The following is an 11,939-nucleotide window of genomic DNA, read 5'->3' on the forward strand; positions in this document are numbered from 1 at the left end:
CTTGTGTCATGCTGCATGACTAGCTCACTTGTATTGGAAATGAACCGAAGGATCGAGTCTGTCTCACGAGTTGGTAGTGTGGTGTGTATGTGTGTGTGCGCGCGCGTGTGATGTATACTATGTATGTGTGTGTGTGTGTGTGTGTGTGTGGAGAGGGATGCTTATTTGAGTGTGTGCTTGCTCCCCCCTCCCCTTCCCAAGTTGTTTGTTTGGTTGATTGTGTTTTGAGACTCTATCGTGCTGTCGCGGTTTGTTGAAGCTGATGATTGCGAAACAGACTGTTCGTCACAAAGAAACCACAATACATCAATTGCACTGTCAACAATCAAATATACAACGAGACTGTTTTTACGAGATTTTATTCGTATGAACCTTCCTTCATACAAATACGACCTGGACGATCACTGCGTTTCAAATGTATTTTAATCAGCATAAGACCAAAACAAAAAATAGGTGTGGTTAAGGTAACATAGCCAAAAAAAATAGGGTAGGAAGGTAGGCAATCACTTTTTTTTTTTTTTTTTTACTTTTTATTTCTAATGTGTACAAATTAAACCTACTTGACAGGGAAATAAGTGTGCGACTCGAGCGCTGTCGCTTTCATTGCGTTTTCTGCACTCGTTTTTTTTCTTTTTTTTTCTTTTTTTGACAAATGTAATAAAAAGTTATAGGGTCGGCCCCTAAAAATAGGGTAGGTCGGGTTACCGTAACCACACCTATTTTTTTTAGGCCTAATGTAGGTCCTATAGGAAAACAATAACAGAAAAACACACGCACGTTCTAAATCAAAAGTGATACCACTAGGATTCCCCTGCTCCGCTCAGGCAAGCATACCCTACACACTGTCCTCCCTCTACAGCTCAAAGAAAAGAAAACACATGTAGATCAAAGAAAAGAACAATAGTGCCGCTTTTCTGCGCGCAGCCGCTGGACCATATTTGCCACAATCATCATTTCGTCATGTCTGATCATCAAACCTAGGCTGACCAAGGTTATCGTAAAAAGTCAGGATTTCTCTCCGACGGTGAACGACTCCACCCTGAAACCTTCACTTCCATGGAGATCTTTGTCTTCGCTTCCACAGAACTCGCTTCCACAGAGGTTTATATCTTCGCTCCACAGAGTTTTGTGTCTTCGTCGGGACTCGCCAATGGAGTTACAACTTGGGACTCTCTTTTTTTGCTGTTTGCGCTTGTCTTCCTTTGTACTGCCTGTTGTTGTTGTTTCTCATTGACTTGTTTGATTTCTTTGCATTGGTGTGGTGCGTCCCCTACTGCGATGCCTTTAGTTTGTGTGTGTTGTTGCCCTTTTAGATGGTCCTCGTATTGCTAACTCCTGGTCGGTGTTGTCTCTGGGTATATAGTGTTCTAGTGTTTATGGCTTCAATGTTACAATTCTCCTTCTGTGTAGCTTCTGCATGCTTTTTGTTGATACTTACGGCTTTCTTCTTCTGTTTTGCCTCCGCCTAGGGTGTCTACCTCTGCACTGCCCACCCGAGGGGATCTCATCCTCAATTTACTTCTGAGCACTGACATTTTGTCTTTCGTTTTGGAGTTGTGTGACGTTGCGTTTTTTTCAAGACTGTTCACTGACGATATTTCATTTGCGCTGGTTTCTTGTGGTGTTGTATGCCTCTCGTCGCTTACACTGGACGCGCCGCCCTTCTCACGGCTTTCATTTCGTGTTCCTTCTCTCCTGCTGTTTGTTCCGCGCATTTCCATTCTTGGGTTACATTCTTCTACCTTCCTGGCACAACTTGTTTTGCTGAGAGTTTGTGCGACTAAAGAATTCAAGATCCTTTTTCTTTGCGTTTCAGCCTTTAAATCGCAGCTGTGTTGTGTTCCTCGTGAGCTCATTTTTAAGTCGCATCTATGCGGAGCTTCGTGAATCGAGCTTTGAGGTTCATGTATCGCAGAGCATTGTTGTTCAAGTTCCTGCTTCAAGATTGTTTCACTATAAAAGCTTTTCATCCCTCCATTGCACGGCACCGCTCCATATCTGTCGTTTTCATCCCATGACTCATCCTGTTTTCCCCTGCAAACTGTGCAAGAAGTGTTCCAGTCACCTGCTTTGTTCCAATCTCGTGTTCCCACCCGTGTACTGCTGTTCCGACTCTGCAACCTGCTCCCTCCGCTGCCTATCCTTTGCTGGGAACATTTCCTGCAGTTGTTTTTGTCTCCTTGCGCCTTGTTTTCATCCCTTGTTCCGTCTTCTTTTTCCCTGCAATCGGCTGAACAAGAAGTGTTCCTATCATCAGCTGTGTTCCCATCTCGGATTCCGCCCCCTGTGCAGCTGTTAATCCCACTCGGCAGTCTGTTCCCTCCGCTGCCTATCCTTTGCTGGGAACATTTCCTGCAGTTGTTTTTGTCTCCTTGCGCCTGGTATTCCTCCAGCAGAAACGCTACATCTTCTGACTCAAACTCGCCCGAAAGGATAACTTTCTCCCCTTTCACTGAATTCAACTCCAGCTCATGCGTGGCCTTGTCTCTTTGGAACTCGCTCTGCGTGACTTTCAGTTCCGCTGGTACCGAATATGTTTCTCTGTGAATGTTCATAGTCGATAGTCGACTTAGTGCGTGTGGTAAAGCTATGTTCACGTGTGTTATTTCTTCGTCGAAAGCCTTGATGGCGTCGGTCCACACCTCGTCCTTGCTGTCCTCATTGGAGCCGTTCTCCGTGCTGAGGATGTCCTGCTGAGCTCTGGAGCGGAGGAGGGCGAACTCGTCCGCCAGCGTCTGGCCCCGGCTTTCCTCGCTCAGGTCCGAGAGCACTATGTGTCTGCCCTGTGGACACAGATTGAATGCACTGGAATGTCAGTCCTTGCTATGTTAGTTTCTCCCGACCTAACACTTCTCCCCTTTTAAGACCTTACTTTCCCAGATTGTCTGTTCGTAACGGCAACAAATGTACCTCCAATGTTTAGGACTAGCTTTTTTTCATAACCAAACTTTTCTCAGATTATTGGAGATTTTGACAGGGGTCTTGGTGGAAGGGAGGGGGGGATTCCACTTTAAAAGCGGGATTGTAAGAGTGAAAGGTAGGTAGAGGTCTTTTTTTAAGACATTGCTATCTCAGATTTTTTGTTCAAAACCGTTCAACAAATTTACCTCCATTTTATGGGACTACCTTTTTTCAAAAAAACTTTTCTCAGATTATTGGGTCTTGTGGGGAAAGGTCTATTGTAAAAGGGGGGATTGTAAATGTGAAAGCTAGGTTGAGATTTGTGTTGATGTAGCCTTATGAGTACGCCCTTTCAATGTTATCACTCATGTTCGGTGACACGACTTTTGAGCGCCAACATTTGAGCGCCAACATTTGAGCACCGCACATTTTAGCGCCGCACTTTTGAGCGCCGCACATTTGAGCGCCGCGACATTTCAGCGCCGCACTTTACAGCGCCGGACATTTGAGCGCCGTTGGTGTCATTGTGTGCTGTTTTCTGAAGTCGTTATTTGATCCGTTATTTTGCGTGTTTGTTTGTTTATGTGTGATGGTGTTTATGTTTATGGTGTAGTCTGTAACACACACACACACACACACACTTACACACACACACTCACACACACACACACACACGCACACACACACACACACACACACACACTCACACACACACACACGCACACACACAAACACACACACACACACACCGCTGTCGTTGAATAGACCTTGTCATGGAAAACTTGCTGGGAAGACTTAGCACTGCAGCTTGAGATAATCCGTCGTGGACATCCGCCAGAATTTGACGAGTGGCATCCCGCGTTGTGTGTGTGTGTGTGTGAGTTCATTTCTGTACGAGCGTACTCTGCTCCTTAGCTGTGCGACAACAGTTCACATCGCATATTCCGTACGTGTGACATCCCATATAATAATAATAATAATAATAATAATAATAATAATAATAATAATAATAATAATGTTATTTATAAGGCGCTTATCTTATCTTATGCTGCAGACTACAATAACTCTAAGCACACACTCACGTCTTTCGTGATACATATACTCGACCCGGCGCTCAAATGTGCGTCGTTGTAATGTGCGGCGCCGTAATGTGCGGCGCTGTAATGTGCGGCGCTGTAATGTTGTGGCGCTCAAATGTTCGCGCTCAAATGTTCGCGCTCAAATGTTGGCGCTCAAAAGACATGGAACCCTCATGTTCACATGTAGGTTATTAATTACCTAAAACTGTATCAACCACGAAGGGTGGTCACAAATGTCTGTATCGCATATACATGCCACCCTGTATTTCTTTAATAAAATCTTGTTTAAAAAAAAAACAAGAAGGGCAAAGCCCATACGACTCACATGCTTGACCTTGACCTTTACATGACCTTTTCCTACCAAAATACATGTGACCTTGACCAAGGTCATGCAACACAAAGCTGTTAATTCAAGACATAGGAAGTACAATGGTGCTTATTGGCTCTTTCTACCATGAGATATGGTCACTTTTAGTGGTTCACTACCTTATTTTGGTCACATTTCATAAGGGTCAAAGTGACCTTGACCTTGATCATATGTGACCAAATGTGTTTCATGATGAAAGCATAACATGTGCCCCACATAATTTTAAAGTTTGAAACAGTTATCTTCCATAGTTCAGGGTCAAGGTCACTTCAAAATATGTATACAATCCAACTTTGAAGAGCTCCTGTGACCTTGACCTTGAAGCAAGGTAAACCAAACTGGTATCAAAAGATGGGGCTTACTTTGCCCTATATATCATATATAGGTGAGGTATTGAATCTCAAAAACTTCAGAGAAAATGGGAAAAATGTGAAAAATAGCTGTTTTTTAGGCAACATTTATGGCCCCTGCGACCTTGACCTTGAAGCAAGGTCAAGATGCTATGTATGTTTTTTGGGGCCTTGTCATCATACACCATCTTGCCAAATTTGGTACTGATAGACTGAATAGTGTCCAAGAAATATCCAACGTTAAAGTTTTCCGGACGGACGGACGTCCGGACGGACGGACGGACGTCCGGACAGACGGACGGACGGACGACTCGGGTGAGTACATAGACTCACTTTTGCTTCGCATGTGAGTCAAAAACCACGAAGGGACATTTATGATTTTACGGACCACAATCGTCGTCGTCATCATCATCGTAATCATGCATCATCATCATCATCGTCGTCGTCATTATCAACATAATTATCTTCTTCTTCATCAGTCACCATCATCATCATCATTATCATCATCATCATCATCATCATCATCATCATCATTATCACTTGAAGCAGCATCGTCATTATCATCATCATCATCATCATCTGCATAGGCATCGGCATCAACAACGCAGACCACAAGGAGAAAGGGGGGGGGGTGTCACCTCTAAAAATGTCCTGTCGAGTTCGATGGATGGAAGAGGCCTTCCTGGTGCAAAGACCATTTTGCGGGATGGAAACAGAGTCTCCATGTACAGTATGACAGAAAGCCGCTGTAACTTACAGTGCTGTTCCTGTGATCCCCCAAAAAAGAAACGCATAATTATTGTCAGCGTGCAAAAACTGTCTTGAGTATTCCTGGAAAATATGTCTGGCAGATTATATAACTGCCTAGTTCTGCATATGATTCTCGTTTAGTTTAGTTATTGTATCTATTTTGACGCACTAGGAATTCAAGTTGAGTATCCTCTTGTTACCGGCACGGTTGGCCTAGTGGTAAGGCGTCCGCCCCGTGATCGGGAGGTCGTGGGTTCGAACCCCGGCCGGGTCATACCTAAGACTTTAAAATTGGCAATCTAGTGGCTGCTCCGCCTGGCGTCTGGCATTATGGGGTTAGTGCTAGGACTGGTTGGTCCGGTGTCAGAATAATGTGACTGGGTGAGACATGAAGCCTGTGCTGCGACTTCAGTCTTGTGTGTGGCGCACGTTATATGTCAAAGCAGCACCGCCCTGATATGGCCCTTCGTGGTCGGCTGGGCGTTAAGCAAACAAACAAAGAAACAAACAAACAAATCCTCTTGTTTATCTTCTCATACTGGCCCCCGTTACCGTTTTCTTTCTTTCTGAACTATCCCTTTAATCGCTCTCTTTCTCTCTTTCTGGTTCAGTTTTTGTGTTCAGTCATTCATCCACCGCCTACCATAGAACACTAGAGCAGGTGTTCGATATAAGTGCAGTGAGTGCGTTCAGCATCAAAGCGAAAGTCAGCAGCATGATCAAGATGATAAAGAGATCAAAAGACAAGAATAAAGTTAAGACGCACTTAATGGATCCTTTACCGCGGGCACCACAGTGCAGTCTCAACTTTTTCTAAAACATGTACACACAAAAAAGAAGAAAAAAACCACGTGTTGGGATATTATCTTGGAGAATTTACATGTAAATGATAATAAACTACTGTGTGATAGTTTTCCTGGAATTGTTCTAAACACACACACACACACACACACACACACACTGAATCAGAGATACTATTCAAACACACACACACACACACACACACACACACACACTCACACACACATACATGATCACCTCGTCTCAATCTACTGAAATACATTTTGACAACAAGAAGAGCAAACGCTCGATCGAGTCACTTTCGCAAACTTTCTGAATATTATATGAGGCATCAGATGGACAGGAAGAAATTGCTATTCACAACACAATACAGATGTAAATAATTTGATGTAAAGAATAATCCTATAAAGTTTGAATCAAATCCGATGAATAGTTTCAGAGATATGATATTTCAATTTTTTTCCTTCAAGACATACCTGTGACCTTGAAAAAGGTCAAAGGTCACCAAAGCAGACGTCAAAGTGTAGAGGTCACTGGGAGTCACGTTCACATAAAATTTGAGCCCGGTCACTTTTATAGTTTCCGAGAAAAGCCCAACGTTAAGTTGTGTGTTGCCGAACAGAAAAGGCTAGTTATCTCCCTTGTTTTTCTGATAACGTTCGTAAAAGGCTACAGATGTAAATACTTTGATGTAAAGAATAATCCTACAAAGTTTCAATCACATCCGATGAACTTTGTCAAAGATATAAAATGTCTAATTTTTCCTTTGACGCTGACCTGTGACCTTGAAAAAGGTCAACGAAACCATCGTTAAAGTGTAGAGGTCATTGGAGGTCACGACTAAACAAAATATGAGCCCGATTGCTTTGATAGTTTCCGAGAAAAGTCCAACGTTAAGGTGGTGTCTACGGCGGACGGCCGGCCGGACAGACTAACACTGACCGATTACATAGAGTCACTTTTTCTCAAGTGACTCAAAAATAGAAATTAAAAATAGACACAAAGTGAAGCTATTCACACACCAAACAAGCACCTACACTCAAAACCCACCCTCTCACCGTTTTCGCTGCCACGCCAGAACAAGTACACGACATGAGGGCGATGAGAGCATTGAGCATCAAGGCGTAGGTCAGCAGGACGAAGAAGACGAAGAGCAGGGTGGTCAGCCAAGGGATGGAGGAGTCGCTGAGCACCTGAAGGTCCGCGAGACCAAGCATCAGCTGGAACATGGTCATGATCGTGGCCTGCACGGTTTTGAACTCCTCAGGAGGTCCGTTGGGGGCTGGTACGTACAGGATGTACATGGCCGCGGAGAACGCGATGAATTCGAAGATGATGAAGCAGAAAAATCTGCCCGAAAAAAATCGATGAACATGAGAAAAACTGCTCAGAAAGAAGAAGAAGAAGAAAAGGAGAAGGAGAAGGAGGAGGAGGAGGAGAAGGAGAAGGAGGAGGAGGAGAAGAAGAAGGAGAAGAAGAAGGAGGAGGAGGAGAAGGAAGAGGAGAAGGAGAAGAAGAAGAAGGAGGAGGAGAAGGAGAAGAAGAAGGAGAAGAAGGAGAAGGAGGAGGAGAAGGAGGAGGAGAAGGAGTAGAAATGCAAAACTGAAATCAATACCACCAGAAATCTATATCGACACAATTATCGCAACATCAGCAATACGATTGACCATTCTGAATTTCGCCTACAAAAAAATTCCGATTCACTGTTTACCCAATTTTTGCATGTGTTTGAATTTCACGCGTTTGTGAGTGTTATGAAATAGGGACTCCGTCATTACATTAGGGACGTATGCCTCGGACGAGCGTCTATTTTGAACCGTTATCTCTCTCCCGAAAAGCGGCGTGTGGCTGCCTGAATGGCGGGTTAAAATCGGTCATACACGTAAAAGATGGTGGGAGTTTCAGCGGCCTTGAACAAAGAAGAAGAAGACCCGTTATCTCTTCCAGTTTCAAAATTAGTCTTAAGAATGTTCACCGTTGCATCACAGTGTGTAAAATACAACTATAAAGAAATCATTTGAGATCGCTGTAGAGCCTCTATGGACAATATCCTTTCAACATAACTTTCACATGTATTTACGTACTTGACTTACCTTGCCATGTCCCCCACCAAGACCTTCTGCATCATGACAGTGAAGAAGGAGAACAACTTGAAAGGCCGCAGGAAGAAGATCATGAACCACCACCCAACCAGGAGAGCCAGGATCAAGAAGAAATTGTTGCTAACCCCTGCCACCCAGAACCTGCATCAAACTCATGCGTTTACCATTCACGAGACCAAGAGCAAATGCTCAAACGACTCGCCTTCGTCAGATGCAATATGAATCAGAAACTGAGATACATTGCTCATGAATTTCATGTATCAAGTTCGAAGAAATATAAAATAGATGTAACCGACACAAACAAATCTGTCCATGAGATTCACCACAAATCTGACTGCTCATCGGTTTGCAGGGCCGGACCTGCAGGACCCTTGTGGTAATTTGTGGGTCTATTCTCGTGTCTGGAAAGCAAAGGAGGGGGGGGGGGACCAGGACCTGGCCCCCTGATGTACCTCGTTAGAAATTTGCTTTCCAGACACGAGGATAGACCCAAAAATTACCGCAAGGGGCCCGCAAGACCCCTGCCTCATTTTTGGACACCCCACCCTCCCCCTCCCCCCACCCCCCTCTATAACACTTGATCCAGCTCTGGTTTGAACATTTTTACGACTTGGTCATATGGCCTTTAATACATGTGCACTTCATGTCAAAATGTAAAGAATTTACCTGAATGAAACATTCTGAAAAAGAAAAAAACATTCCACCAAACTTACCACACATTGTCCATCATGAGACACACGGCCAAGAACACGAGCAGGACCCTGTAGATGGCGTTCCTTTCAAACAGCAGGTCCAGCTTGGGCGGTTTGTGATACAGGCGCAACGATTCGTAGGCCACGAGAGCCATCTCCGGCAAAACAAGGACGATGGACGTGGCGAGAACAAACGTCTGTTCCTCTTCCCGCCTAGCCATGGTGACGCTGGCGAACTCCTGGCAGGCCTTGGAGTCGTTACGGTGCTCCGCCAGGATCTGATAGCAGATGATCTCAGCCTTGTACACGGCGTAGATGGTGACGAGGATCATCAGGCCGAGGTGGAGCAGGAGAAAGGAGATGAACCACAGCAGATAGTAGTCCCATTTCTGCTTCACCACCTCCTCCACGATCTCGTTCTTCAGTACCGGGAAGGCGTCCTCCGCTTTCAGCTCACACACCATCTCAAGCACGGAGAAGCCTTTCTCGAACCTCTCTGGCATGAGGTCGGCGGCTTTGGTTGAGGGTTTTCTCTGAAACTTGGACTCGGCGTCGCTAGTAACCGAGGAGGCTTGTTCTAGGTTCTGATTCCTCCTCTCCCAGTCCCCCATCGTGTCGATCTCGGTGATATCAAACTCGAAGCTGTTGAACATGCCGTCGCTGTCGTCGAAGTGACAATATACGCCTAAAAAAAAACCCATTAATTTGTTTTATTGCAAAACAGAATAAGAAGAAAGAAGAAGATCTAACATCATCTAACATTTCCAGCGAACAAGCCTGCTGATGTAGTTAAAAAATAAAGTCCAAACAAGTTGTTTTGTTTGTTTGTTTGTTTGTTTGCGCCCAGCCGACCACGAAGGGCCATATCAGGGCGGTGCTGCTTTGACATATAACGTGCGCCACACACAAGACAGAAGTAGCAGCACAGGCTGCATGTCTCACCCAGTCACATTATTCTGACACCGGACCAACCAGTCCTAGCACTAACCCCATAATGCCAGACGCCAGGCGGAGCAGCCACTAGATTGCCAATTTTAAAGTCTTAGGTATGACCCCGAATTTGCGATTCCTAAACGCCCCACTGAAGGACTGACGTCACATGTCGCTTCGGTCTTTTCCGGAGGAACACCGCGTGTACATAATACACACTTCGATCGAGTAGCACTGCCATTGCACATTTTCGCAACGAAAACCGTGCCACTGTTTCATTCATCTTGGTGTGTTAAATCTGAAAGCAATATAAGTGAACGAACAATTGAAAACATATCACGTTACTTAACTGTAGCTCAGTGTTTCACGGTGTGACGTGGAAACTGTGTTGAAATATCTGCTGTATCAGGCAAGCCGATTTGGTTTCACCTGAACGACTGCGAGAGGCTAGCGCAAACCGTTGTGTTGTTCAGAAATGGTGTTCCCTTTGATATTTTAGTGGACATTTAACTTCAAATGCAACCTTTCTTAGCTGTAGAGTTGGTAACAGAACATTCATGCGCGAGAAACGCCACATACGACGGAGTAACCCTGAAATGCCTTTACTTTTGTAGCCCTTGCTGTCGTAGCCTAGTGGTTTGTGCTCCAGCTTGAAGGTCAGCTGACTCGGGTTCGACTCCCTTCCTGGTTACAGTTTTTTTTCTTGTTTGCTTTATTGTGGTCATCTATTTTGTGTCCTTAACTCCACCCTTCAATCTTTTCAACCATGATGCATTCCGTTTATTTTTTTTTATTTTTTTTTTAAAACTATTTCCCCCAAAGCGGTTTAGCACGGTGGTATGTTATGATGAAAACGCGATTACACAAAGCTCACATGTGCACGGTCTGCAAACTAAACGGCGTGGGCTCACCGTATTTGCCAATAACAAGCACACATATTGAACTGCAGCGCAAAGCGTAAACATTAGTGCAACTTGAAGAAATCAATATAGTTACCAGAAACAAAACTGTCGCTCATGATACAAGTATTCTTTTACCGAGTCTGAAATTGATCTTCATAAAACTATGTGTAAGTGTAGCAAAAGAAAAATTTCTTTCATATTGCCAGAATAATAACTTTATTAACTGATAATCAAGGTGGCATCGCCGAATGACTGCAAGTGCAACGCGATCGAAGTGGCACGCGGTGTTCCTCCGGAAAAGGCCGAAGCGGCTGTGACGTCAGTCGTTCAGTGGGGCGTTTAGGAATCGCAAATTCGCGGCCGGGGTTCGAACCCACGACCTCCCGATCACGGGGCGGACGCCTTACCACTAGGCCAACCGTGCCGGTAAACAACTTTGAGTTGTTTCGTGCTCTGTAGTTCGGTATCACTATTTCATTAATGTATCCAATATTATTTTTTAGTTGCGCTAGTTGAAATAATGATGAAATACCGAACTCTGAAACACGCCCAACAAACACTTACTACAGTATCCTTCTTCTTTTTTAAAATGTTTTCATCAATCTTAAAGACCATCTGTTTCTTTATGTGGACAAACCCCTCACACACGCAACAAATATATATACAAATCATCCCCCCTACCACACACACACACCCATACACACCACACCACACCACACACGCATGCAAACACACACATACACGCGCGCGCGCGCGTATACTACACACACACGTACACACTCATAACCCCTCCCCTCACACACACCTACCCCCCCCCCAAAAAAAAAAAAACATACACACACACACTGGACACCTTTCAGGTTGAAGATGTAAGAAAAGAGGGAAGAACCAGAGGTGGACAAATTTGCTGCCAGCTGCAGTGCAGTCAGCTCCTCTTTGTTTTCAATTCGCCACACGTGTTTCTCCACCCCTGCACACTGTTGATAAAAGACGATAATTACACGTGACGAGTTCATCATACTGCTGGATTGAATGGTGTATGCAGCATATTTCAGCTACGTGTAG

The 11,939-nt window shown here is 44.5% G+C and overlaps 2 protein-coding genes across 2 annotated transcripts in view; both read right to left on the bottom strand.

The window, feature by feature from the left end:
- Positions 1 to 411: 411 nt before the first annotated feature.
- LOC138962622 (uncharacterized) lies at positions 412 to 5,795 on the bottom strand. The gene is made up of 2 exons (XM_070334511.1): positions 5,336 to 5,795; positions 412 to 2,783 (listed from the first exon to the last, which is right to left on the bottom strand). Exons 1-2 carry the CDS (start codon positions 5,489 to 5,491, stop codon positions 1,389 to 1,391), a joined length of 1,551 nt encoding a protein of 516 aa, XP_070190612.1. The 5' UTR covers positions 5,492 to 5,795; the 3' UTR covers positions 412 to 1,388.
- A 276-nt stretch (positions 5,796 to 6,071) lies between these two features.
- The window catches only part of LOC138961237 (transient receptor potential cation channel subfamily V member 4-like), a gene marked incomplete in the record, with an annotated part of 7,072 nt that continues 1,204 nt past the window's right edge, over positions 6,072 to 11,939 (bottom strand). The window contains 5 exon segments of the mRNA XM_070332837.1: positions 6,072 to 6,086; positions 7,307 to 7,598; positions 8,342 to 8,491; positions 9,064 to 9,727; positions 11,728 to 11,851. Of these exon segments, the coding sequence (XP_070188938.1) occupies positions 6,072 to 6,086; positions 7,307 to 7,598; positions 8,342 to 8,491; positions 9,064 to 9,727; positions 11,728 to 11,851 (1,245 nt within the window).

Source organism: Littorina saxatilis, linkage group LG3 (genome assembly GCF_037325665.1).
Source record: "Littorina saxatilis isolate snail1 linkage group LG3, US_GU_Lsax_2.0, whole genome shotgun sequence".
NCBI lineage: Eukaryota > Metazoa > Mollusca > Gastropoda > Littorinimorpha > Littorinidae > Littorina > Littorina saxatilis.

Coding starts and splice junctions, on each gene's coding strand:
- LOC138962622 (XM_070334511.1), bottom strand. CDS start 5,491: ATGCGTTTCTTTTTTGGGGGATCACAGGAACAGCACTGTAAGTTACAG. Junction 2,784..5,335: donor TCGACAGGACATTTTTAGAG/GTGACACCCCCC, acceptor CTGTGTCCACAG/GGCAGACACATAGTGCTCTC.